This window comes from Alosa alosa, chromosome 8 (genome assembly GCF_017589495.1).
Source record: "Alosa alosa isolate M-15738 ecotype Scorff River chromosome 8, AALO_Geno_1.1, whole genome shotgun sequence".
In the NCBI taxonomy this organism is placed as follows: domain Eukaryota; kingdom Metazoa; phylum Chordata; class Actinopteri; order Clupeiformes; family Clupeidae; genus Alosa; species Alosa alosa.
This window is the reverse complement of record NC_063196.1, coordinates 1,032,883-1,060,510: the sequence shown is the minus strand read 5'-3', so window position 1 is coordinate 1,060,510 and position 27,628 is coordinate 1,032,883. Positions and strand designations below refer to the sequence as shown.

The 27,628-nt window shown below is 40.2% G+C and overlaps 1 protein-coding gene across 5 annotated transcripts in view; it reads right to left on the bottom strand.

Moving 5' to 3' along the window:
• slc5a6a (solute carrier family 5 member 6a) overlaps positions 1-27,628 on the bottom strand; it is a 108,029-nt gene that overhangs the window by 2,412 nt on the left and 77,989 nt on the right. For 4 of the 5 annotated variants that reach the window (XM_048250380.1, XM_048250379.1, XM_048250381.1 and 1 more), the window contains 2 exons: positions 2,898-3,001; positions 1,355-1,476 (listed from right to left, as the gene is read on the bottom strand). The exons of the other annotated variant lie outside the window; for it this stretch is intronic. In XM_048250380.1, coding sequence (XP_048106337.1) covers positions 1,355-1,476; positions 2,898-3,001 — 226 coding nt within the window. The remainder of the gene's footprint in view (positions 1-1,354; positions 1,477-2,897; positions 3,002-27,628) is intronic. 5 annotated transcript variants of the gene reach the window in all.

The window sequence follows — 27,628 nt, the reverse complement described above, 5'->3', positions numbered from 1 at the left end:
TGCAACGCAAGTCTTGTTCCTATCTCACACCCAAATCAGTGATATTTTTTCTGGCAAACGCTCAAGTTCACAAGTTGTGAAATGAACATTGCGTATGTCAATAAAAAAAATAGGTCTGCTATTTTATTCCCCTAAATATGATAACACCATTGACCAACAAAAACCTGGCGCATGTAATGCACAGCTATTTTGAAAGCACCCTGTTACGAAAGGTAAGCAAGACCTTAGCAACACGTCTCAGGCAACGACTGGTTTGCTTGGATGAATGTCCTTGCCAATTTTATTCAGTCATTCAAACTTATTGGGCTACTGTGTTTTTTCAGGCTGTTTTCAATGGTAACCCCTTGTGAAAGTAAAAAACTAAATGTAAGACTCAATTTTTGTTGTTGCCTACGAGTTCAAATACTAGGCGAGTGCAGATGCATGTAGGCTATATTCTGCTCGTCACACACATATAGGAACGTGACATATTACCAGTCACGTATGTCCAACCTCTTACGTGTATGTGTCAATTAATATTCATTTCTATACAAACCAAGACAGCAGATTCCTAAAGAAACGCAAGCACCCACACCATACGTTTATCTAAATTAGCTATGTACCAAATTACATTTTATCGTGACTCGAAGAGCTGTAAACAGTGTTGTAAGGCTGCGTGTACAAATCCGATTGGAGCTCCAGGGGAATTTTGAATTGCTGACAAGAATTCTCGGACTAACCGTTGATGTGCTGTGAGAAAGGTTGGGAATAAGCACCCACCAGCCCAGCACTTTACAGTGTGGTAAACAAAATCGGATATTTCAGGCAGTAAAAGCCCCGGTAAATACCAAACTAGATTTTGTTCAAATCTACACACCTATGGCTAATGAAAAATGTAAGGTTAATTTAGCAAATGTTGAAGTATTAAAAAACATTGTTGTTTTAGAATTTTCGAACGAAATGGTTGGTAATTAGCACGTTTACGATACAAGTTTAAGCAAGCTTTAGTAGAATCCTGATGTTGGATACACAGTCTTGCTTGCAAGCAGATTCCTTCTGAAGAGATGCGCTCACTTGTCATCAAAATACCAACATGCATTGATTTTGCGCTCCTTGCTCTTCAAGGGAATGGCATATGTCACTCTCATTGGTCTAATGGATGTTATGGCCAAAACACACCGATGACTAATTGAAACCATTAGAACAACTCTTTTAAACAGTGTGCCTGGCGCAGACCAATTTCTCATTCTCAAAATAAGGAATGAGAAGTCTGACACCCCAAGCGTGTACAGTATGTGCATCGTATTACAGATAGTGTTTGTGCATCAGTATCTAAGAAAATGAGAGTAACTGTGGCTGAGAATGTGAACACTACCTTGTCTAACAGTTTAGTGACACAGCACAGTTTCTCCTTGTAATGCTCTGGTAGGAAAAACAGCAGGGTGCTCAACACAGGGTATACTGTACCGGGGGTCAGCTCCTTCTCCTTCATAGGCCCTGAAAAGCAATAAAAGAGGTTGACTTTATCAGGCCTGCTCACCACAAATTTTGCCTGCAGATAAAAACTACTAAAAAAAAACTACTGTTAAAGTGTTACTCCTGAGTAAAAGCAACCTAGGGTCCATTTACGGTAGTTAACAACGTCAAACTTTTGTTTGAGAGCAAAATTACCTTAATTGATGGCGTTTTGAGCAAGACTGAATGGGCTTACAGTGATGCTAACCAGGCAAAGTCCATGTCGCTATTTTATAAATCATTATACGGCATCGTTTGTCTTGTTATGTATCTTGTTTGTTGGAGCGCTTTGGGTTGCACTATGTGAATGTTAAATGCGCTTTAAAAATAAAACTGACTGACTTATACCATTAACAACCCAGCTGAAAAAAACAGCTAGAAACCAGCTTAAGCTGGTAGCTGGTTTGAGCTGGTCTTTGCTGGTTTTCTTCCAGCTCTTGCTGGTCTTTGCTGGTGTAGCTGGTGCTCGATGGTGTTTTATGCCCCCAACGTTGTCTTCCAGGCAGCGCTGCCACCGCTGACTTAAAGGCACCTAATCCTTAACCTAACCCCAAAACTAACCCTAACCTTAACCCATGCCTAACCCTAGAGCCTTCAGGGCAGCGCTGCCTTGAAGACAACGTTGGGGGCATAAAACACCAAGAAGCTGTTCTGTTGTGTTGCTGTTCTGTTGTGACCAGCCTGTCATGTTGGATACAGCTGGTGTAAGATGGTCATTTTGGTGACCAGCCTGCCAAGCTTGATATTGTAAGTGTAAGATGGTCATGCTGGTTTGCTAGAATGCCCAACACAAGCTGGCATGGCCAGTTAAACCAGCAATGTAGACCAGCAACACCAGCTAAAATGACCAGCTTGAGGTGGTAAGACAAGCAAAACAAGCTGAATTACCATCGTAAGCTGTGTAAACCAGCTGAAGGTATGTTTTCACAAGAGTTTTGCTAGTCTAGCAGGTCAACCATCATAGGGTGGTCAAACAAGCTGGTTAACGAGTTGGTCAACCAGCAATCCACCTTTAGCTGGTCAGGCTGTTTTTTTTTCAAACTTTTTTCAAAGTTTGAAGTTGTTAACTACCGTAAATAGACCTTAGGTTGTTTTTCCTCTGGAGTTTAAAGAGTCAAACAGGATACTAAATAACTGTGACTGGCGACCAACATTTGGTAAACAGTTACTGATATTGCTTCGGAAAGTATTTTCCAAATATGAACACAGAAGTATTCACAAATCAATTAATTAAAAGACGATTGAGCATCAGAACTGGTTTCATACTTAAAAAATTTGCTGGTGTGGCATGGTCACAAGGTTATTTTCTTTTATTTTCTCAAGTTAGTTACAGGAGTACTGTTCAAGTAAATATAACTGAGGGCTACAACATGTTTTCCATTTTAGAAAATGCAGATCCACACCTGTGAAAAGGCTGACTATCAATCCAACCAGGACAACTGTGGCAGAATTATGAGCACTGTACCACATGTAGGATAGAGAGTAAAGTGCCTGCACACCTGTGGGCCTGTGTACAAAGAAAGATTTAATTAAAATTCATATTTTTATTGATTTTTATGTATCTTAACACAAATACAGCAATATTGGCAGCCCAGTGTATGTATGTATACACTGGGCATATATGTGTGTATATATATATATATATATATGTAAAAACATTTTGGCAGTTTATCTTAGTCTTAAAATGTAAACAATGAGGGAAAATCCAACCTTGTAAAACCCTTAAACAAAAATAATAATAATAATAATAATAATATTAGTACCTCTGCATTTAATACTTTGTAAAACCTCCCTTTAACAATAAAAACGGTTCATTCTTTTTCAGACTAGAAAAGTTGACCGAAGTGCTTTTTTGATTTTGAAAAACTCTTTTTTATTAAAAAAAGTTTTTTGCTGCCTTAACGTGTGCTATTCACAAGTTAAACTCCCGGAATTTACTTGACCATCAAACTCCATTTTAAAATCACGGATCCATTCATTTTTTCTGTTAGTCTGACATTTTCCCCGGGTTGCCAAATTGTGTATGAAATACACCCTCCGGCCTACGCAATTCAATTTCAACTCTTGTCGTCATAAAACCTGGCAACGCTTCAATGTAACAACTGATATGATGCCAATGTGACCGTCGAGTGTTCAGTAGCTACATTTTTTAAAAGAAAATACACAAAAAGAAAACGAGTCTGCTTCTCTGACTGACGTCTTTACCTTGTTCTTGCAAAGGTCAGTGCCTTTGGGAAATGTTCAGGTTTGAAGCTTTATGCATCAGTTAAATCTGGCATACCAATTACCAAACTAGAACACGTTTTTTAACTGTGTTATTTTGGTTACGTTGACATATCAACCAAATGGATTATGCTACAAAAAGATAAATCCTCCTTTTGAATGTCCCGTGTTCGTCCTCCTATTTGCGCTTAGCTTCAGGGTTTTCCTGATTGCAACAGTAGCATTACACCTGGCTAAAGAAACAAACGTGTCTGCTTCTTTTTTCCTATCCATAACGGTACAATTATTATGACCGCCGCTAGCGAAGCGGTCATATAGGGATTGTCAAAGTTAACGATACCCGGGACACCGAACCACCGGGGCACATGAAATTTGGTGGGTATGTAGCCCCACTAGACTTTTACGGAAAAAATTTCGTTTGGTCCCCGGGGGCCACTCCAAGCCCCCCCCCCGAAACCCAAAAAATGCAGTTTTTCCTAAATAAATAACTACCTGAACCGTGGCACCGAGGATTAAGAAATTTTTATGGTATGTTGGTCTCAAGGGCCCACATCAACCTAGCCCATAATCACTCATTTGTGATTTGCACCCCCCCGGTAAAAATGAAAATGCAATATCATTCTGCTTTAATCACCCCTCTCTTCAGTTAAGATGTTCAGAACTGCACCAAATTTTATGTGTATGATTAACCTGACATTCTCTGGGGGTATGCCAAGTTTCGTAGAATTTCATTAAATTCGTAGAATCACTCATTGGCCTGTAGATGGTGGTGCACACATATACACACGCACACACACACATAGGCACGCACATACCATCAGTATTGACAATTACAACGGCCGATACATAATTACAAATTCGGTAGGATTAAAGGAAAACCAAATATTCATCATAATAATTTGGCTGCATTTCCAGTATTGGCGTCACATAGTCGTTTGTCCACCAGATGGCGCATCGTTGCAGTGAGACGTAATTTTGTTGGAAGTTAATCTAATCTAATCTCGCTTCCTACAAGGACAAGACTGTAGTTCACCGCAGAGAACGGCTAATAAGGGTAGGATGATTTCTGCATGACATGTAATTCCCATTTCTTCTTGAAGCCGAAATAAATCTGAGAATGTTTATCGGACATGCTTGGTTTTTACTACAGGTAGGCTACATTAATCTTAAATCTTATCAATAGCCTAGAGTAGTCAAGTCAAGTCATATTTATTTATATAGCACACAACGCAATGTTATTGACCCAAGGTGCTCAGAAATAAAATAAACAGTAATAAAAACAAAAAATAAAGACATAAATGACAAAAAATAAAAATAAATAAATGAAAATACAAAATAATAATAATAATAATAATAATAATAATAATAAACAGATTATGATTGTAGATAAAAACTAGATGTACCGCATAGCGGTACAAAATATGACCGCCGCTCAGTCCTGTACATCCGTTCCGCGAAAATAAATCACACTTCAATTTGTCTCCATATTTTACTCCATCCCCCACTCTTGAAACTTTTGTGTATGCTTGTTTGGCATGCCTGAGTGTGTGTGTGCGGCTGCACAGAGAGTAGCCTACTGGTGCTGAAAAGGTGAATAGATTGTAGAATAGCCAAAGAAGATGTAGCATTGTTATAAAACCTTTAACATCTCTAAACAATCACAAGTAGGGCAGTTCATCAGTTCATCCATTGCAACTGGATTGATGAAAGGTCACTTACACCTGTAGGCTACATTGTATTTGGGAAAAGCAAAAGGTATCAGCATAATGTTATTTATTTATTTATTTATTTATTTATAAACAAAAACATCTCTGTCAGTTCCGTGCCGTTTTCAACAGCTATCAAAAACAAAGGTTATTTTTGGATGGATGGATTTTTTGTGAATGTTTCTTCTTCTACATAAGATTTTAGTCATCTTTAGTTCATGTAATACTTTATTGTCAATGCACAAATTAAGGAACAGTAGTCTGAAACGTTATTGTTAATGCACAAATTAAGTAACAGTAGTCTGAAACGAAATGCTGTTTTACATCTAGTGGTGTAAATAACTGACATGTCCAAATGGGCCTTGATGAAATGCGTCGCTGGACTGTTCATACACATTTTAACGGGCCAAAGTTGAAGAGCTGTTGTCCGTTATTGTTCGTGCAAATATAGGCTGATTCATGTTCCCTTGCATTGTGTAACTGAGGTCCATGGCTAGTCTGGCTTTCACCAGACCAACCTCAATCTTTTAAGAAATCAAAAAATAAATAGCGGGCAGATCAGGCTGGGTTCACCAAGCCTAGTCCATAGGCACCGATATTGTTCACGCTCTGGCTATTCTAAATGCAAAATGCATCAGGGAGTTATGACAAAACTGTAACTAACACACTAGATCCTAATAGAAAGCTGTTAGCTTCCCTAAGCTACAGGTAGGCTTATAAGGTAGGCCTATTTACAACATAAATTGTCAACAGGCTATGCTGGCGACACAAATAAAATCTCAGTTGGAAACCAATGGCTTACGCCTTACAGTATCAAGCGGACTTAAACTGCCATATCGCGTGGCGAAAAGTTGTAATAAAATTCACGCAGCTCCATGAGTCAAGGAAAGCGAATGAAGTAGCCACTTCTAAATGGGACCCACTACAGTAGCTTAAGGTGTGTTGCTAAAGCAGCCATAATGAAATGAAGGTGTCATTGTTTGGATACTTCACACACGCGTTTTTTAATTTCACAGACTACAACTACCAAGCTGGAATCAAAGCACATCGATTCCCCTCTCACCCCTGCACGCACTTAAAAAACAAAATAAACAGGCGCCTCAGTCTCACGCATGTATAGGCAAAACTGTAAGCCTATCAGACCGGTGTAACGTTGGTAAATCTTCCATTGCACAGAATGATTTTTGTAGCACATGCAACAAATGACAGTCGAAAGATACAATTACAGTGCTGCTTTCAATTTGCTTGGTATAACCGCATTTATAGTTTTCTACAAATGCAATCAATCAAATTGGCCTCCATCACTCAACCAACGCTAACGGTAACATTACCTAGGTCCTTATTGATATTATAAGATTAACGTACCTGCAGTAAAAACCAAGCATGTCCGATAAACATCCTCAGATTTATTTTGGCTTCAAGAAGAAATGGGAATTACATTTCATGTGAACATCATCCTATCCTTATTAGACGTTCTCTGCGGTAAACTATAGTCAGAGAGGGTTAAAGCGGAGCGAGAGGCGCAAACGTTCGACAATTTCCACGTTCGATTATTGCAAGGGGGAGGGGGGGAAATCCCCCTTTATGCAGACCAGAGTAAACCCTCGCTGCACTAATGTCAATGGAGACTTGTGGAATTTTACCAATAAATTGGTCATTATGTCTTTCTGGATTGGTTGAGGTTTTTTTGGAAAATTTTGTCATAATCTGTAAGTGTTTGGGATCATTTCAAGCCTAAAAGTGTAATTTTTTAGTGTTCGGATTTGTAATAAAATAACTTAATATCAGACCATGCTGCTGCCAGTTACTGTCCGGTTGTTAGCATGCTAGCTAGCCTCTTAGCTAAGGTAACATTTTAAACGGAGAAGTGTAATTTCTTTGAAATGACAACTAGCTGAATAACATTACTGACATTAGTTAAAGTGGATAGTTTATACTCAAGTGAATTTGCAACAGTATATTAAGTTTAAGCGAAGTCCTTCAACTACTAGTCACTTTTTAGTGCATAGCTGTATTGCCATAGCTACTCCCATCCACTTGTATAGCATTTTAAGCTAGCTAGCTCGGTTCACATGACTAATTAAATTATTCATATCATGTCCTAAAGAATGATTCATTGGTATCATACATGATTATAGACAATAATACTGTGAACACAATTATGTTTATCTGTTCTTATTGCTTATTAAGAGAGAAAGTTTATTTAGTGACGTAAGGTGACACTCCCACTTATGCAGACCGGAACTGTCCCGTTTTGCTCCCATAGTAACGAATTACGTTGCTCTATCTTGCTAGTAATCAAGGATCTTTGCTATAGAGGAAGCGTCCATTGTTATTCCAACCCACATTTAACTTCCAACAAAATTACGTCTCACTGCAACGATGCGCCATCTAGTGGACAAACGACTACTTATCGCCAATACTGGAAATGCAGCCATGATGATGATGATGAATATATATTTTGGCTTTCTTTTAATCCTACTGAATTTGTAATTATGTATCGGCCGTTCTAATACCGATAGTATGTGGGTGCCTGTATGTGTGTGCATGTGTATATGTGTGCACCGCCATCTACAGGCCAATGAGTGTACAGTCACTAAATGTACACATAATCTATTTTTTTTAAGACCCCCCCATGGATGAAATTCTACGAAACTTGGCATACCCCCAGAGAATGCCAGGTCAATCATACAAATAAAATTTGGTGCAGTTCTGAACATCTTAACTGAAGATAGGGGCGATTAAAGCAGAATAATATTGCATGAATATTGGAAAAAAAAAAAAAAAAACTTTGACAATCCCTATATGACCGCTTCGCTAGCGGCGGTCATAATAAACATATGGTTACTGAAACTACTACTACTATAGGCCTAGAGAAAGATGTACAGTAAAGTTAGATGCCAGTTAATATAATGCAGAAAAGAAATAGAAATAAGATTAAATAAATAAAAAATTAAATAAAAATAAACAACCAAACAAGGGGAGAAATTAATGGACATTATAGGCCAAAGAAAATAGATGGGTCTTTAAATTTGGTTTAAAACTACTGATGGTGGGAGAGGACTTAATTTCTATAGGGAGATTGTTCCAGAGTCTAGGGGCAGCAACAGAAAAAGCTCTATCACCTTTAGTTTTAAGGGTTGCCTTTGGGACTGATAGGAGAAGTTGTGAGGAAGACCTCAGTGGCCTAGAAGGACAGTAGGGACTTAAAAGGTCACAGATATACTGTGGTGTCATTCCATTTAGGGTTTTGAAAACAAAAAGTAAAACTTTTAAATGAATTCTGTAATTGACAGGTAACCAATGGAGTTGGGCCAGCACAGGACTTATGTGCATAATTCTATGTAATTCTTTGTCTTCTTCTAGTAAGAAGCCTAGCTGCTGCATTTTGGACTAATTGAAGTCTAGCAAGGGTAGATTGGTTCAGACCTAAATACAGAGAGTTACAATAGTCCAGCCTAGATGTAACAAAAGCATGAATTACAGTTTCTAAGTCAGTATATGAGAGCCAGGGCTTTAATTTAGCTATTTGTCTTAGTTGAAAAAAGCTTCCCTTAACCACACTACTGACGTGCTTATTGAAATTCAAAGAGGAATCTAGGAAAACACCTAGATTTCTGACCTCACTGTGGCAATTTACAGCCAGTGGCCCAAGTGCATTTCTTATCTTAGGAACAGAGCTGAGTGGACCAAAAATAATTATCTCTGTTTTCTTTTCATTTAATTGTAAGAAGTTTGCAGCCATCCAACTCTTCATGTCATTAAAGCAGTTAAACAGGCTTTCCAAGGTGCAGGAACTATCGGCTGTTAATGGCAGATAAAATTGAGAGTCATCAGCACAGCAGTGATATTGAATGTTATGTTTGTTAAAAAATGGAGCCAAGAGGCAGCATATATTAGGGAGATTAGCAGAGGGCCTAAAATGGAACCCTGAGGGACACCACATTTGATGGGTGCAATGGACGAAGAGCAATTACCTAATCTTACAGAGAATGTTCCAGGGCTCCGAACTGGTTCAAGGAACGAAAACAAAAAAACGAAAACGAACGGAATTTTACGGAATTTTACGAGGAGCGGAAACGGAAACGAAAGCAAAATAGTCTTCAACTGTTCCGGAACAAAATAAAATTTCACAAAAGCATATCCTATGTCAGGGAGACTATTTCCGGTTGTGCGAAAAACAAGCCCACCTATGCGTAATAGCCTATTTTGCCTGTCCACGCCTTGTCATTTTAAAGTCGGGATTTGAAATGTTTGCGCAATTATAGCCTATTCTATGTAGAAGAGTTAAACGGGAAATTTGAGATAGGCCTTGTCAGCAACAGACAGGTTCGTTTATAAACAGGGTTGGAATTATAGCGCAAGCCTTTGAAGATCTCCATATGGATAAAACTTAGGCTACAACCAGGTAAGGAGTTTAGCACGTATCCAGAAATATTTTTGATAAGAAATTATTTATAGGCATAGGTTAGGCCTACAGTAAGTCTGTAGGCTATGGGATGGATAGCCCATCTGAATGTTTTTGGATGCCGCCTGTGATTTATTATTTTTGGGCATAGCTACGGTATAGGCTAAATCAAGGGGAAATAATGAGTACGTCTATTCTAAGGTAAAGTCCACAAAAAAATACACTTGATAGGCCCCGCCAAACACTGCGGAACTTTAAGAACGAAGCGATATTTTGCGTTCCGAACCGGTTCAGGACCGATATGTTGGTGGCGGAACGCATGCAAGAACGAAAACGTTAAACATAGGCCTACCTGAACCGTTCGGAACGGAACGTTTGAAAAATAATTTCGTTTTCAAGCCCTGGAATGTTCTATCATTCAGATATGATGTGAACCATTTCAACACCACCCCTTGCAGACCAACTTCATCCTCCAGACGTTTTAACAGGATGCTATGGTCAATGGTATCAAAAGCAGCACTAAGGTCAAGAAGTGCTAAGAGGGCACAAGAACCATTATCTACTGAGCAAAGAATATCATTTTGCATCTTAAGTAGAACAGATTCGGTGCTATGAAGTTTTCTAAAACCTGACTGAAATTTATCTAGGATGTTGAAAGCATTCAAATAAGAAGTGACCTGAGAGAGAACAACTTTTTCCAGGATCTTTGAAACAAAAGGTAATTTGGAAATAGGCCTAGTTTTTCAGGTCACTGTAATCAAGGTTGGACAATTGCATGCTTAAAACTAGAGGGGACCACTGCAGTAGATAGAGAGCTGTTGATAATGGCCAAAACAACAGGGCAAATGATGTTAAAGACTTCCTTAAACAGGTGTGAAGGTAAAACATCTGAGTGGCAAGAGGAGGATTTCATATGAGAGACCACTTCAAATAGCTGGGAGGGAGACACAGGTTGCCACTGCTGAAGGCAGCTGGGTGAGAGTTTTATAACTGAGGGATCAGAAATTAAGGAAGGAATTTGAGATTTAATGTTATTAATCTTATCAATGAAGAAATTAAGAAACTTCTCACAGTTTTCAGTGGTGGGAGTGATAAAGAGAACAGCAGCAGGAGGATTTAAAATAGAGTTGATGGCACTAAACAATATTTTTGGTCTGTGAGCATTACTGGCAATCAACTTAGAGTAATACTAGCTGACTTAACAGAGTTTTGGTACATCTTTAGAGAATCTCTAAAAATGTCATAAGAGACTTGGAGTTAGTCTTTTTTCCATTTTCACTCATTTCTCCTACACACTTGTCTAAGAGAATGGGTAGAATCATTAAACCAGGGAGTGGAGTTGGTTTTTGACCGTTTTAGTTAAAGGGGCAACACAGTGTAGAGTAGTGGAACAGGAAGTGTTGAATAGATTAACTAATTCTTCCGTATCAGAGCAGGTGGACAGGACATCATTGATAGCAGGTGACTGAGTAAGCATAAAGGTGTTAGAGAAATGTAAAGCTGTTGTTGAATTTATATGGCTCGGACAAAGGAGTGGGACTTGGGCGGAGAGACAGGGGAACAAAACATAGAGCATTCAAACAAAATCATAGAGTGGTCAGAGATACCAATATCAACAATTTCTAAATTAGACACAGAGAAGCCAGAGGAAAGTACAAGGTCTAGAGTGTGGCCTTTCTGATGTGTTGGTGCCATCACTGATTGAGTGAGGTCAAAAGAGTCCACTATGCATAAAAACTCATGAACCAAAGGTTTTGATGGGCAACAGATGTGAATGTTGAAATCCCCAAGAATCAATAATTTGTCAGAATGAGTGGCCATGAATGATAAAAGGTCAGAGAATTCTTGAATAAAATTAGAACCAATTTTAGGTGGTCTGTACACTAATGCACAGAGGACAGGGGGATTAGCATGAATTTTAAAAAGTTGAACTTCAAAAGTAGAGTAAACATCAGTTGGTATAATTCTACAATTAAAACAGTCTTTAAACACAGTTGCTAGACCACCTCCAAGACCAGTAGACCTTGGGGAATTGAAGAAGCTGCACTTAGGAGGGCAAAGTTCACCGAAAGGCATTACATCACCGTTGTTAAGCCAAGTCTCCGTGATGAAAAGAAAGTCCAGCTGACGAGACGTAAAGTTGTCCTGGAGAATGAAGGTCTTGTTCGAAAGAGACCTCACATTCATTACAGCTTTGAGGTCACGTGATCCGTTGTCCGGAGTAATCAGTGGGAGTAGGGCTATGCAGTCTTGGTGCTCGCTTGTTCTGGTGGATGGCACAAGAGAGTCTGGCACATTATCAGGGACACTGCTCCATGGTGGTGACAGCAATCGCCGTGTGCAGGTGCCGTACAGAGAAGATCCAGGAGGTCGCTGTAGATTCTCCACTGACACTGTAGGGAGCGGTTTGTTTGTAGGAGCGGACTGTTCTGGAAAGCAGCGTTGATTCGGCAAGAGATCCCGTGGAGATGATGGAGGGATGCTTTCCTGTGACGCTCGGATGAGAGAGCGACGTGCGCCTCTGTGCAAGTAGCGTTTCCGCCGGAGGATCCCCGCTGCCCGGCAAAGGTGGATCACCTCGAAGTTGATGGTGTCGGTGGAGGCGAACTGTTGAAGTTCAAGGGGTGTGTAATGAAAGCCCCCCATAGCCGAAACACAAACTCCGACATGGATTGATGGATCAGCCAGACCAAAGTGGAGTTGATGTTATCGGTGCATTTGCAGTCACCTAGCTAGCACGAAGCCTCAATCTCCGGCTGGTCAGTCAACCGACTATACCCAGCAGCTGGACAGTCAACCGACTGTATGAACCCAGCGTATACAGGATGGAAAAGGAGAGAGACACTAGCACGAGTCCAGCACAGCTTCCTCCACACAAGCAGCAATCCCAAATAGCAGTGTAATAGGCCTCGCTAATGGCAATTGGCAGAAAAAACAGCTGATCACCAGGCGAAAAACAAAAACAAAAACAGAGCGCTAGAGGCAGACTTCATAAAACGCAATAAAAGTGCAGAAAAACAAAATAAACAATTTAAATAAAAAAGGCTATCTATAACTGTACAGCTAAATTAACGAATGTGCAAGAATTGAAGAAAAAATATAGGAATAAAATAGTAAAATATAAAAAAACGAACAAAAACAGGTCAGACAGAGCGGCTTGAGCAGCCAGCGTCCCGTTGTTTAACGACCCGAAAGTAGGTAAAATAATGTTACCATTAGCATTGGTTGAGTGATGGAGGCCAATTTGATTATTGATGTATTTGTAGAAAACCATAAATGCGGTTATAGGCTACCAAGAAAATTGATAACAGCACTAATTGCATCTTTCGACTGTCATCTCATTTGCTTATGACCATAACCTAGGCTACTAACAGGAGCTAAGTGAGTTAGCCACAACACGTTCGCTACGTGATGGTTTTCTAATGGAAAATATATAGGCTACCTGAAAGATAGCCTGTCTATGATGCATCCTAAACACCGGGCTGGGACATTTAGCTCAAAGTGTCAAAAAGCATCTGAGTCAACGTTCATTCCCAAAACACCCATATAGGCTACTTCAATCCTCTATTTTTAAAGGTGATTCAAGTAAGGAAGAGCATGGCTCAAAATAAAGTAACTAGGACTGAAACTACATAAATTCGTCAAAGTGAATAATTTGTGTCAACTTCACGCATAATGTAGATTTATTAACGCACCCGTGATCTACATCTCCATTTAAACCAAATGTTTTAGAGCGACGTTGAGAGATGTATCCAGGGCAGGGCTGTACCTACACACATATTTGTTGCACGTGCTACAAAAATCATTCTTTGCGATGGATGATTTAGTACCAACGTTACACCGGTCCAATACAGTTTTGCCTATGGCTATACCGTGAGACTGAGATGTTTTTTATTTGTTCGAAGTGCGTGTTCAGGATGTGAGAGGGGTGGGGCCAGTGCGTGGATATCTCAATCGCAAAATTAAACAATATTTCTATCGGGTGCCTACCATGGACTAAGCTGGGTGAACTCCAGACTAACCATGGACCTCATAGTTGCAAAATGCAAGGGAACATGAATCAGCATATTATTTGCACGAACAGTAGCCCGTTAAAATGAGTATGAACAGTCTAGCAACGCATTTCATGAAGGCCCTTTTGGACATGTCAGTTATTTGCACCACTGGGTAAAACGGCATTTTGTTTTAGACTACTGGTATTTCATTTGTGCATTGACAATAAAGCTGAATATCATATGAACTAGATGACTAAACTTATGCATATGTAGAAGAAGAAACATTAACAAAAATCCATGACATGACCTCTCTTCTTGATAGCTGTTGAAAACTGCATGGAACTGACAGGGATTGTTTTGTTTAATAATAATAAATAAATAAATACATTATGCTGCTACCTTCTGCTTTTCCCAAATACAATGTAGCCTACAGGTGTACCTTTCATCAGTCCAGTTGCAATGGATGGACTGTGATGAACTGCCCTACTTGTGATTGTTTAGATATTTTAAAAGGTTTTATAACAATGCTACAAATTTTTTGGCAAGTGCTACAAATCTATTCACCTTTGCAGCGCCAGTAGGCTACTTTGTGTGCGGCCCGCAAACACACATTCCAAACAAGCATACACAAAAGTTTCAAGAGTGGGGGATGGAGTAGAAGATGGAGACAAATTCATTAATATGATTTATTTTCGCGGAATGGATGTACAGGACTGAGCGGTGGTCATATTTTGTACCGCTATGCGGTACATCTAGTTTTAATTTAAACATTGCAGCCTAACTATGAGTTACTATCAAATTATGAAAAGCATTTTCATTTACCAGAAATATAGGCTATTTAAAAAAATAAAACACTTTAAAGAGAAGTGGGAACATCAGTTGAGCTGCCGCGAGCCGCACGAGAGGAGGTAAAGAGTCGCATGCGGCTCGCGAGCCGCAGGTTCGCCACCCCTGTCCTATGACATCCCATATATTAGAATACAAAACAAATTATTTAAGACAAAAATCCTGAGATCTGAGAAAAAGTTTGACGTGTTGGATCACTACAACATTCTCTGGACACACACCAAATATAAAAAAATGACATGCTACATTGCATCCATATTTTTTAGATGCCTCTCAAATGTCATGCCATCCTGTCCATCGGTAATTGCTGAAATTCACATATTTTTTTCTATTTTAAGACATGCCTCTGCTAATATCTTGGCAAAATGATGTAAAGGCCCATGTACAGTAAGGGCCAATATCTTGTGATGTAAACAAAATTTCACATGTTGAATCAATGGTAGCTGGCTCTATTCCTCAAAAGTACACACATTTACAGTAGATGTTTTTTTTTTATTTTTTTTTTTTAAATACCATAAATGGCCTTGAAATGGCTCATATGTAACTTTACACCTTCTTCCTCATTTCAGGAATTGGGACCTATCTGGCATCTCCACACACTGTTCACTTGCTACTGGAACTGACACTGTGAAGTCAAACTCTATTTAGGATAGTTTGGGAATAATGGGAAGAAAGCTGCATGGGGAAAAGAGAAAACAGTGCCGATTTCACTTTCAGTCAGGTTAGCGGAGAGGAGTCGGCCGACACTATCAATTAAATCTCCTCCCATTGCGTTCAGTCCGCAACGTAACACAAGTGACGCACCCCCAAGGCACAGGTGGTTAATTAAATACTAAGCGGGAGTGAATAGGGGAGACACGACAGCAAACAATAGAGCAGACGCTGACAAATGCAAAGGCAAACGCCGAAGAGTTACCTGCGTGTTCACGAAGTTCTGTGCAATCTGGGACATTTAAAAGCTGGAGAGACTGACGGTAAGGGATTTATACCACTTTTAATGTTGGTGCTCGAACCAAATGCATGCCTTAATTGGCTTGGAACGTGAATGTCCGTGGAGGTGCGGTTCCACCTGCTGTCCGTGCGTTTAAGTAAATGCCTGAATTGTTATTTTGTATGCTTAACGATTTAAGCAACGTATGTTAAAGCTGGATCGTATTGTGCTGTAGGCCTATTGTATAGAGGGTGCTAATGGCCCTGTGAGTTTGTAAGCTACAGTTTGCTTTAGGATGTTTGTGGGGTTCTATGTAATTTAATATGGGCTATATGTGTTTTCTAATTAGAGGGGATGCATCCCCTCTATTGAAATCCGAAAACTTCTTATTATTACAGTGTATGAAAATGCACTGTACTGTTCTTCCTAGGCAACTTCTTATTATTATTATTATTCCGCTTACCACTTTTTCCGTACGCAATTTCTCTTCAACAGTTTAACTTAGAAACTTCATTCAAACTTTGTAACGTAGGTCTTCAAACAGATCGGGTTGCTATGTCTTTTCAACTTTGAAACTTTTATACTTTTTAAACTTTTAAAGAAAAACTTTTTAAAAATCCCCATAGACTTAACATTGCCGATTGTGACATCATAATACGGCCGTTAAGCAATTAGAATCCTATGGCAGGTGTTCAGGCCACCTGCAGCCTCAGGCTTTAAGCAAACAATCTGGGTCAATTAAGACTACACATCCTATTCAACTGTTTCCTCTGCCCAAAACTGTTTCAAAATAAAAGTCCCTCACTACAATAATCCACTGTTAAACAATGTAACCCATTAAACTACTGAACTTTTTACATTCAACTTTTAAACGGTCTACTTTTAAACTATCATTAAACTATCTATCTATTAAACTAGCTGTCTATCAACAACTTTTAAACTATCTACATTCAACTTTTAAACTTTTAAACTATATACATTCACTAGCTGTCTATCAACAACTTTTAACTTGTCATCAACTGTCAACACTTTTCATCAACTGTGACTCCTACCCACTGTAGCTAGTTAGCATGGTTAACAAAGTTAGCATGTTAGCATTGCTATCATTTTTAGCAAAAGTGCTAAAAATATTTAGCTAGGTTAGCTAAGTCACATGGTTAGCATAGTTAGCATGCTAGCATGTTAGCATTTTTAGCAAAACTGCTAAAAATTATTAGTTATGTTAGCTAAGTAACATGGTTAGCATAGTTAATATGCCAGTATTTTAGCATGCTAGTTAGCATAGTTAGCATAACTGCTAAAAATGATTAGCTAAGTTAGCTAAGTAACATGGTTAGCATGCTAGCATATTAGCATGCTAGTTAGCATAACTACTAAAAATGATTAGCTAAGTTAGCTAAGTAACATGGTTAACATAGTTAGCATGCTAGTTAGCATAGTTAGCATAACTACTAAAAATGATAAGTTAACTAAGTCACATGGTTAACATAGTTATCATGTTAGCATTGCTAGCATAGTTTAGCAAAACTGCTAGAAAATGTTTAGCAAAACTGCTAGAAAATGTTAGTTAAGTTAGCTAAGTAGCATGGTTAGCATGTTAGCATTGCTAGCACTACTATAAAACATTAGCTAAGTAGCATGGTTAGCAGAATTACAAATCTTAGCATAACTGCTAGCAAACATTAGAGCCATTCCAACTTTCAGTTATCGTCAAATGTCTACCTATACACAGCCATTAAACTATTTGAATATCAACATTCATTAAACTGCTAGAAAACGTTAGCTAAGTAGCATGGTTAGCAGGTTAGCATTGCTAGCACTGCTATAAAACATTAGCTAAGTAACATGGTTAGCATAGTTAAAAATCTTAGCATAACTGCTAGCAAACATTAGAGCCATTCCAACTTTCAGTTATCGTCAAATATCTACCTATACACAGCCATTAAACTATTTGAATATCAACATTCATTCAACTTCCAGTCTGTCAACAACTTTTAAACTATTTACCTTCAACTTTTAAACGGTCTACTTTTAAACTATCATTAAACTATCTATTAAACTAGCTGTCTATCAACAACTTTTAAACTATCTACTGTCTATCAACAACTTTTAAACTATCTACATTCAGCTTTTAAACAGTCTACTTTTAAACTATCAACTTTTATTAAGCTATGCAACCACCATGTCTATCCTAGCATCACCGTAGTAACCATCTCTGTATTATCTGTTTTAACTATACATGATATTTTACATCACAACTTTAGCATTTTCATGCACTGGTAATTCCTTGGAATTGCATTTCTAGTTATTATTATTTTTCTTTTTACCTTTTTGTGCGCGCTATTCAGCCCAAACCGACTAACGTACAAATTTGGTTCAAACACCGTTCCGTAGATCTTCCAAGGCTTTACCATCCTATCCGTTTTTCATTTTTGAGAAGTTTATACTTTTTGAGATATTTGTAATTAAAAGTGTATTTTTCCCCCATAGACTTGAATGGGGGCTGTGATGTCATAATAGAGCCAGCTGCGCTCGTTAAGTAGTTCTCAGAGCAGTTCCCAGGCTAATCAGAACACTGGCACAGGTGTCACCTGTGAGGAATTCAACTGTCTCAGCCTCTAAGCATACAATCTAGCTCTACCTGAACTACACATCCTGTTAGTGTTTCCTGTGTGTCAAAATAAAAGTCCCAGCCATATCTCATGCATTCAGCATTATATCTCCAGAACGGCTTGCGTTACATGCATCAAATTTGGTGCAGTGTTTTATGGACTCAAAGATGAAGTGAGTTGATGTTGGAGGTTGAAGGTCAAATGTCAAGGTCAAAAACACCTTGAGTGTTATATCTCAAGAATGCCATGTCACAAGATTCAAATTTGGTTACTCCAAAAGCACCTTTGCAGGTATCACAATTACCCTACCAACTAGCTAGCAGCAAGCTCAACAGCCCCACCAACACCCTAACCAGCAGATTGCATCCCCTCGTGTAATTCCTCGGAATTGCATTTCTAGTCGTATGTGGTTTTCTACTTCAATATATATTTTTCTACTCATAGATATATTTTTCTATTAGAGATATTTTTCTACTGATTTATTTTTATTAAATTAGTTTCGTACTTGAATATTCATTGCCTATTTAAATGTCTGGTTACCCCTGCTTATTTACAGCCATGTTTGAAACTGCCATTTGAATCTATTTTTCTATTGGGCAATTCCTGAATGTTACACTTATATTTAGACGTTATCAAATGCTGTTGAAAGATGCGTAATTTTCTGCATTTCTCATGGAATGTTGCACGTGTTTAAATGTCTACTGTTGGCTGTATAGCTTCATCTCATGTACTTTCTGTTCCCCATTTTTTTGTCTGTCTTTTAAAGGTTTTTCACCTGATGATGATGATGATGATCATTGTTAATGACAACATTTAATGGATGCTAAAAAGTGACTGCATATGCCTGTCATGAGCATTCTCTCTCCCTGGTAACAACCTTAATTGAATTAAATTCTCTGCCACTCTGCTCACTCTCTCTCTACTCTGCCTAACGAGCTCCACCTGGCTCCGCCCTGCTCTGCTCTTGTTACCTGGCCAGCTGCGCTGCATTTCCCACTCACCATCCTCACCTTGCCCCACTCTGCTCTAATTACTCTGCCAGCTGCACTGCATTTCTCCACTAACCTCTCCCAGTATATAAAGCCCTGTTTTTTCAACCAAGCCCTGTCAGATCGTCTTCAAACCTGGACCAGTAACCTGCCTGCCTGCCTGCTCACTCACTCACTCACTCACGCACTCACTCACTCTCTCACTCTCTCTCTGACTCCTACCTGTGATTCGGATCCATTCTTGACTGCCTCCCTGTTCTACTGCCCCGGTTATCCCGACCTGCCTTCCGGATCTTCTCGATTACTCTCCGATCTTCAGCCCCCCCGGTAACTCGAATCTGCCTTCTGTCTCTCACCACGTTTAGTGCCTAGCCCTGGTCTGTACTTCTGCCTGCTGTTCATCTTGCTGTTGTGTGTGTGTGTGTGTGTTCCCCAGGCCTCCGACCACCAGACGAGCGAGCCCAGACGCGTCACCACCCTCAGCCCGAGACGCCGCTCGATCACTGGGGGACACACACACACACACACACACACACACTCACACACTCAGCACCTTGGACTGGAATCCCCCCGGAAACTTGGTGACCCCCGGAGCCCAGGTAACCCACAGGACCCTGAAAAACCCCAGAGCCCCGAGAACCCCTGGAACCCCTGACACCCCTGGCACTCCTAGCACCCCTGGAACCGGAACCCTTCAATAAAAAGACTCTGAATTTGAACTTGCGCTCTTGGGTCGTCTTCTGTCCGTGACAATGCCTGCCTCTGAATTCAAAGAAACAAAAGCACAGTTTATTTCAAGTCATTGAGTGGAATCCAGCATTCTTAAAAACTCCATAGATGTCCTTCCATTTTTCAAGTTGAGGATATTTTGTATTGGTGGCTGAATTATGGCAGGTAGTGCGCCACTTTGCTGTGTGGAAAACGGCTGCTTATCAACTATGAAAATAAGCTACTTCAGTCTGCCAGGTTAAATTGGCTTGTCATATAAACTCTGCTTTGCATCTGTGTTCTGTTCGCCCAATGTTGACATGGTCAGGATTTATTTTTCGATAGGCTATGCGGCTACTTGCCAAAACAAGGAAATTAAACTTCACAAGTCTTACAGTTAATTGGTTACCCTTTCATGCATCTGCTGAGAAAACAACTACTGTATTTTCCAGACCATAAGTCACACTTTTTTCTTAGTTCGCAGGCTGTTCCTGCGACTTATAGTCTGGTGCGACTTATTTATGAAAAATATATAATTGAACACTTTAAATGTTAATTCATATTAACTGACATGAACCCTACATGAAACATTACCGTCTACAGCCGTGAGTGCGCTCTCAAATGCACAAGTTCTGTGCACTTTCAGTCAGAGATTAGAGCTTGCACTATGCCTGAAACACACATGCATACCTAAATCCTCAAATTATGGCCGGGATTCTATTTATAGCTGGCCCCCAGATTCGGACAAATAAAGGCAAGTAATAATTTTGTTTCCATTTAATTCATAAAAGAGCTCCTAATATTTTATATTGTTGGCTGGTTTAATATTGTTGGCAATGACGTCATTGTCCTACACCATGAGTCTCCAACACGTCGCTCTCAAGCTACCAGTCGCTTGCCGCCCCCTTCTAAACTTGCCAGAGGCTGAAGCAGTAACCTACATTTAAAACACAATTGTTGCTGCCAGGCATCAGCCTACGAATTTGATAAAAAAGTAAATCATGCATAATTAAAAAAAATAACTACATTTAGGCTATCGTAGACCTCTGGCTATACTGAATAAGGTTTCCATTACAGCACAACACACGTTCCATGAATGAATGAAAGCGGATGCCTTATCTCGCAATAAGCGGATGGAAATCCTGACACTCTTTCAACTACATGAAACTTAATAGTGAACCATCAAATACCCCACAGATTTCAGTGGTTATCAGTCCCGAAATTTAGCAATATAATCAAACAGTCCAAACGTATATTAAATCCCAAATTGAACATCTTTTGCTTTTGATAGCCTACCGGTATGCTGCTCCAAACGAAAAGTAGGCCTATGTCTCGCAATAAAACGCACCATGTAAGAAATAAAGTCTTAACCTGCCTCAAATAAAGGTGCTGTGCTTTGCACAGCCTAAAAAAGACCCCAGCCTCTGTCTCCTAAACATTCCTCACCCGTTATCTAGACATGCATGAAAAGATTTGAAAACAAAACTCACTGCCATGTAATATTTGATCGCTGTTTTGCTACTAATGATCTTTCACGTAATGAATGCGCACGCCGCACACTAGAAAGTGAAAGTAGGCCTACTATGTGCTCCGTGTCTGTAGCTTTCTGTTCACGTCCGCAATCGATTATAACGTTCCTCAAATGGAGAACATATCCTTGTTCTCTCGTGTTATAGGCAGTCATGCTTTCGTGTTTGCAAAATTCCTGACGGTTCCTGATCGCTAAACTTTTGTTTTCCTTTCCTGTCGATAGCTAGCCTAGAAATCTAGACGTGCCCCTAGCGGCAAATTACATTTGCTGCCAGGGCTAGTCTAGCAACTCTCCGTTGGCTTGTGAGCTCCAGAAATCGAAACTTAATCAGGACATTGAAATCGTGTATAGAGTCGTTTGGTGGGCTTAACATAATGATTGATGGCAGAGTTGCAACGGTTTGGCTTTGAATTCCCTGCTACTTGAAAACAAATATCCTATTGCGTCCTATTGCGTGCAGAGGGAATTTGAAAGACAACTGATTATCCCGCCCCTCGGACTGAGCACTGCGAACGGTGAGTGCCCAGACCCTACATTTTAATGTGGGTCTGGCTCGCCAGGCTAGTCGATAGCGGTTGATGTAGAAGCACCTAGGCTATAATTTGACTTCAGCGGTGACAAATCCTGCTGAGAGAGAGAGAAAGAGAGAGAGAGGCACCCGCAAAGTGGTCCTCCACGCGTGTGTCTGCATGGGGCTACGTACAATTGAAGTCAGAGTTGGTCTGTCCAGTCAATAGTCCTGCATTCAGGCCGCTCCATTAACGTTATCAGACAGCGCTGTAAAATGTGTGTGGGAATTTCTCACATTATGATGGCTAGAGTTGCGGGACTTTTATCATTATGCACAATACTAATAACTTATGCGCAATCCCGCGCTGAAATTTAGGCCCTGATTTTAAATGCACATCTTTTTTTCTCTCTCGCTCTTTCGGAGGTGGCCAGCCGAGCATTTGCACCTGCTTGTTGCAGCTTCGGTCTGCATGTCCTTTTAAAACCGCATCTTTTTTCTCTCGTGAGCATTTAATCTGGTGCCGGCTTGTCTCCACATTGCCAATAATGCTTGATTGCATTGCATTCTCCACATTCTCCATGTACCACATCAGCATTTTTGTTCAGTGAATCTTTTGTAAATTGCTTTACAATTACCGTCGGGCCTATAGGCCTATCGCCTGGCTTGCCTCAGCTTTGGTCACAGCCTTTTAAAACTGCATCTTTTTCTCTCTCTCGTAAGCATTTAATCTGCTGCCAGCTTGTGACTCCACATCGCCCAAAATGCTTGATTGCATTGCATTCTCCACATTTTTAGCAAAATTTTCATGTACCATATCAGCATTTTTGGTCAGTGAATCTTTTGCTTTAGCCTACAATTACCTTCTGGCCCTCCTCTTGGCTGCCTTCACTCCTTCGTCTTCATTAACATTAATCTTTTTGGCCTCAATGGTCCAGTTACATGGTATCTGTTTTTGGTTTTGGATTTTTTGAAAATAGTCTGATGCGACTTGTTTTTTCCTGTTCATGACGCATTTTTTGACTGATGCGACTTATATTCCGGAGCGACTTATAGTCTGGAAAATACGGTAGATTGCCACACAAAAAGAACTTGAAAGTTTCAAATGTTGCATAGAAACGTAGCCTATACTTGCTTACTGTCACTTTCAATGATAGCGAATGAACTATGAAAGAAATGATTCATAGCTCAAAACCGAGGTCATATTTTCTGCAGTGGTCTTTATAGCAAATATCCTTTGTTACTGACCAAGATAGAGCAACCTAATTTATTTGCTCCGCTTTAACACCGTCTGATAATAGGCTGCAAAATTTTTGGACCTTCGAAACATTGGCTTTTTTTGCAAAACTCTACACACAAATAGGAAAACCTTTCACCCAATCAGCAAAACATTGTAGTTCTCTTGCAAAAGCTAACAAACCTTACTTAACTCTTCACACTTTCGTAAAGATGGTGTTTTCGTATCAAACAGTAAACACAAGCCATGGACAATAGTAAGCACGCAATGTGCCAACTACGCACTGATGGTATGAATAAAAAACACATCTGGCTTTTGCTTTCTCTGTGCACAAGATAGACTACTGTATGGCAGTTTGAGGTCATACTTTTGTCATAGTTCTGTAAACATACAGGGATCCAAACTTTAAGTATTAGTGTTTATTTACACACATCAAAACAAACACAAGTGTGTTTTTCCAAGTCAAAAAACAAAATAGCAATTTCACTGAGACTAAAATCATTCTACATCTGGTCGTCTCTCTCAAAATTTCGTCTACATCACATGCAATGTCCTAGTCCAAGGCACCGGGGAAAATATATTCTGGAATGCCGTATCCAGGCCTGACATGACAATATCCCCACATGTAGACTGATTTTTTTGCCTGTAAAAGGGCTATTTTTTTCTCTTCTTACCCTTCCCCCTCCCCATCCTCCTCTTCCTCCTCTTTGTCCTCTTCCTCTAACTTCACCTCCTTGTCCTTGTCATTCTCTCCCTCTCACTTCTTCACCTCTGCATCCTCTTCCTCCTCTTCTTCCACCTACTTCTTCACCTCCACGTCCTATTCTTCAGCCTTCTCTAATTCTTACTTTTCTCACTCTTCCTGCTCCCTCTATTGTACCCATTGTACATTACCTGTGGCTTATGTATAGTGCTTAGGCTGATTGCAAAGTGAACTCATGATCTAAAACAGTTTTCACATGAAAAAGTGTGCCAGAGAGTTGGCAAAATAGTGAAAATAATAGCCATACATGTGTATATATTTGCTAGGAGTGTGTTGATCATTTGGAAATTGAGTGTAAAGCAGTGAGTTGTGTTTACAGTTCTGCAAAAAGAGTGCTGTGCAGTGGATTGTGCCTACAGTTGTGCAAAGTGTGTGTTACAAAATTGCAAAGCAGTGCTTTTAGTTTTGCGAACTCAGTGAGTGATTTTGCTATAAGTATTAATAGTTTTAGAAATTGTGCTATAAGAATCACAGTTGTGTTTAAGCATTCAGAAAAAAACTGTAATTGAATTCATCATTGTCAGAACAGGAGCACAGAGGATGCCATCTCTATGGCACTTCACTCTGCCCTGTCCCACCTTGACAATAGCAACACCTATGTAAGAATGCTGTTCATTGACTTCAGCTCAGAGTTCAACACAATCATCCCCTCCAAACTGATCACCAAACTCAGTGAACTGGGCATCAATACCTCCCTCGGTAACTGGATTCTGGACTTCCTAACCAACAGACCTCAGTTCAGCTTCAAGTTTCAAGGGTCCACATCTCTGAGGACCTCTTTTGGACCCTCAACACCTCTACCCTCATCAAAAAGGCTCACCAGCGTCTCTTCTTTCTGAGGTCCATCTGTCTCCTCAGATCCTAGTGAACGTCTACCGCTGCAACACCGAGAGCATCCTCACCAACTGTGTCACAGTTTGGTATGGCAACAGCTCTGCCCATGACCGTAAAACACTGCAGAGAGTGGTGAAAACTGCCCAATGCATCACCGGTTCCTCATTCCCCTCCATCGAGGCCATCCAGGGCAAGCGATGCTTGCGTAAGGCGCACATCATCAAAGACTGTTCTCACCCCAACCACAGACTCCGAGAGGTGTTACAGGTCTCTTCACATCCGAACCAGCAGATTCAGAGGAAGCTTCTTTCCTGTGGCTTTCACACTACTGAACTCTAGCTCTGCATCCCAGTGACATCCAACCACGCCCCCATCACCCCCCGCCCCGCCTGATGCCTCCTTGCCTGTGCCTGTTGAGGTGTCCACGACCATGGCACCCCTTGACAGGGACAACAAGGAGGCCGACATACCCCAGCCCCCCCCCACCCACAACTGCACTACCCTATCCCACCCATAGTGTCTATTTATTTACAAATGTACATACTGTAATTACATTATACTGTACATAGCGACCCTAACCCGTCGTTAAGGACAAGCAAACCCAGAGCCGTATAGCAGTACATTGAGAGAAAGACGCATGGAGGTTGAAAATTGTTAACTTTTGGCAGAGAAAAGCAGACGGAAATTCCCCTGTGTGGTACAGGAGACATTTCATTTTTTGTGATGTGTCCGTTCAAAGCTAAAAAAAAAAAAATTCCGAATAGTACATTTACAAATAGTAAATAGCATAGCAATGCAGACCTATGTAATCATTTGTATTTCAAGTCTCTGCTGGGAGGTAGGAAGGTAGAAATACATTGATTAATGAGGTAGTGGGCATTTTGATTAGTGCTGCAACACGTTGTGTCTCTAAAAGCGTAGATTTGCACATTATTACACATAAATCTTGAATTCTATCAACCAAAATGAAGGGCAAAATCACATAATGATTCAAAATATGTATGCCAACATCAAACACCAAATATGCATCTGTAATATTGAGGTTTGGATTATTTTCTGGGCTCTTATGAGTGGTTTAACAAAAAAAAAGCCAATAGGCGGAATTTCCTTTTTTCAAATAAGAGGTCAACTTTGAAGGCCTGTACAGCCACAAAGCTACAAGATCCAACTTGCTATCATACCATTTTATACTCCAGAGATATGTTGCTTTCAGAAAAATATAGTGAGAATTTGCCCCCCCAAGTGGTAGTGACACGCCCCTTTTTGGGCCTGTGGCTCATGGACTAAATGATTGAACCGGCTTTTTTGTTTGTAACAAGCTAATGATTGAACAGGCTATTTTCAAAATGGTTATGAAAAGCATTGTTTAGTTTTGGCCGGTAAAAAATATGTCTGGCCGGTATTTGTTTTTCCCCCCATCTACCAGCCACTTTGGCTAGTAGGCCAAAAGTTAATTTCGACCCCTGAGATTAACATCCAGTTTGACTCATCTTCACTGACCCCAACTAGATCGGCACATAACTTGGGTGTCGTAATTGATGACCAACTTAACTTCTCTGAGCATGTAGCCTCAGTTTCAAAATCATGTCGGTTTATCCTTTACAACATTAGTAACATCAGAGCTTTTCTGACACAAGATTCCACACAACTTCTTGTACAGGCCATGGTTATCTCCAAGCTGGGCTATTGTAACTCACTGTTAGCTGGCCTACCTGTTTTTGTAGTAAGATTGTTACAACTGATTCAGAATGCTGCAGCATGCCTGGTCTTCAATCAGTCAAAGAGGACACATGTAACTCCTCTCCTAGTTACTTTTGCCAGAATTAAATTGAAATATCTCACTTTGGCCTAAAGGGCACTGACTGGATCTGCTTCCTGCTATCTTAATTCAGTGATCAAGATGTACATGCCCAACCGCCCACTGCGGTCTTCTGATGAGCATCTGTTGTGTCGACCAGCCATAAATTCAAGACTCTTTTCCTCAGTGGTTCCATGTTGGTGGAATGAGTTGCCCAGTGCTCTCCGTTCCTGTGATAGTTTTGGGTCTTTCAAGAGGGGTCTACATTAGATTACATTACATTTGGCTGACACTTTTTAACCAAAGCGACTCACAGTGCATATGTTGAACAATTTAAAAGTAGAGTACCATAAGAACAAGTTATAAGCTATAAGTGCTAGAATTAGCAAGGCTAGTTGTAAGTAGTGCTACGAGAAGAAAAGGAAGGAGTTTTTTGAAGATGGAGAGGGATGTCTCTGCTCTAGTAGGAACTGGTAGCGCGTTCCACCAATGAGGAATAACAGATGAGAAAAGTTTGGATTGGCCTGAGTGTACTGGTGGCAGAGCTAGACGTCGTTCGTCTGAGGAGCGCAATGGTTGGGAGGTAGCATATGCATGTATGAGGGCATTCAAGTAGGTGGGAGCAAAACCTGAGACTACTTTGTAGGCAAGCGTTAGAGACTTGAATTTGATGCAGGCGGCCATAAGTAGCCAGTGTAGCTGGATGAGCCGCGTGGTAACCAGGGTTCTAAATTAACACCCACCTACTGCGGGTTAAAATTCATTTTGGCGGGTTAATAAAAATGAATAAAAACGTACTAGCCAGTTTGGCCGGTGGTGCGTGAGGCATTACATGCATAATACATAAGGCTCTGTTCTCGGTCATTTATCCCTGTGGCAGTACTTCCTACATTTCCCACGAACACTGTGCCATAATGCTACGTGATGACTTTTTATACGCCCATTGGCTGCGCGCAGTTTGCTGTGAAACCCATATGTATATCTATGGTGAAACCAGTGCGAGAGACCATGGAAACGAACGGAGCGTCTACCAGAAAACACAAGG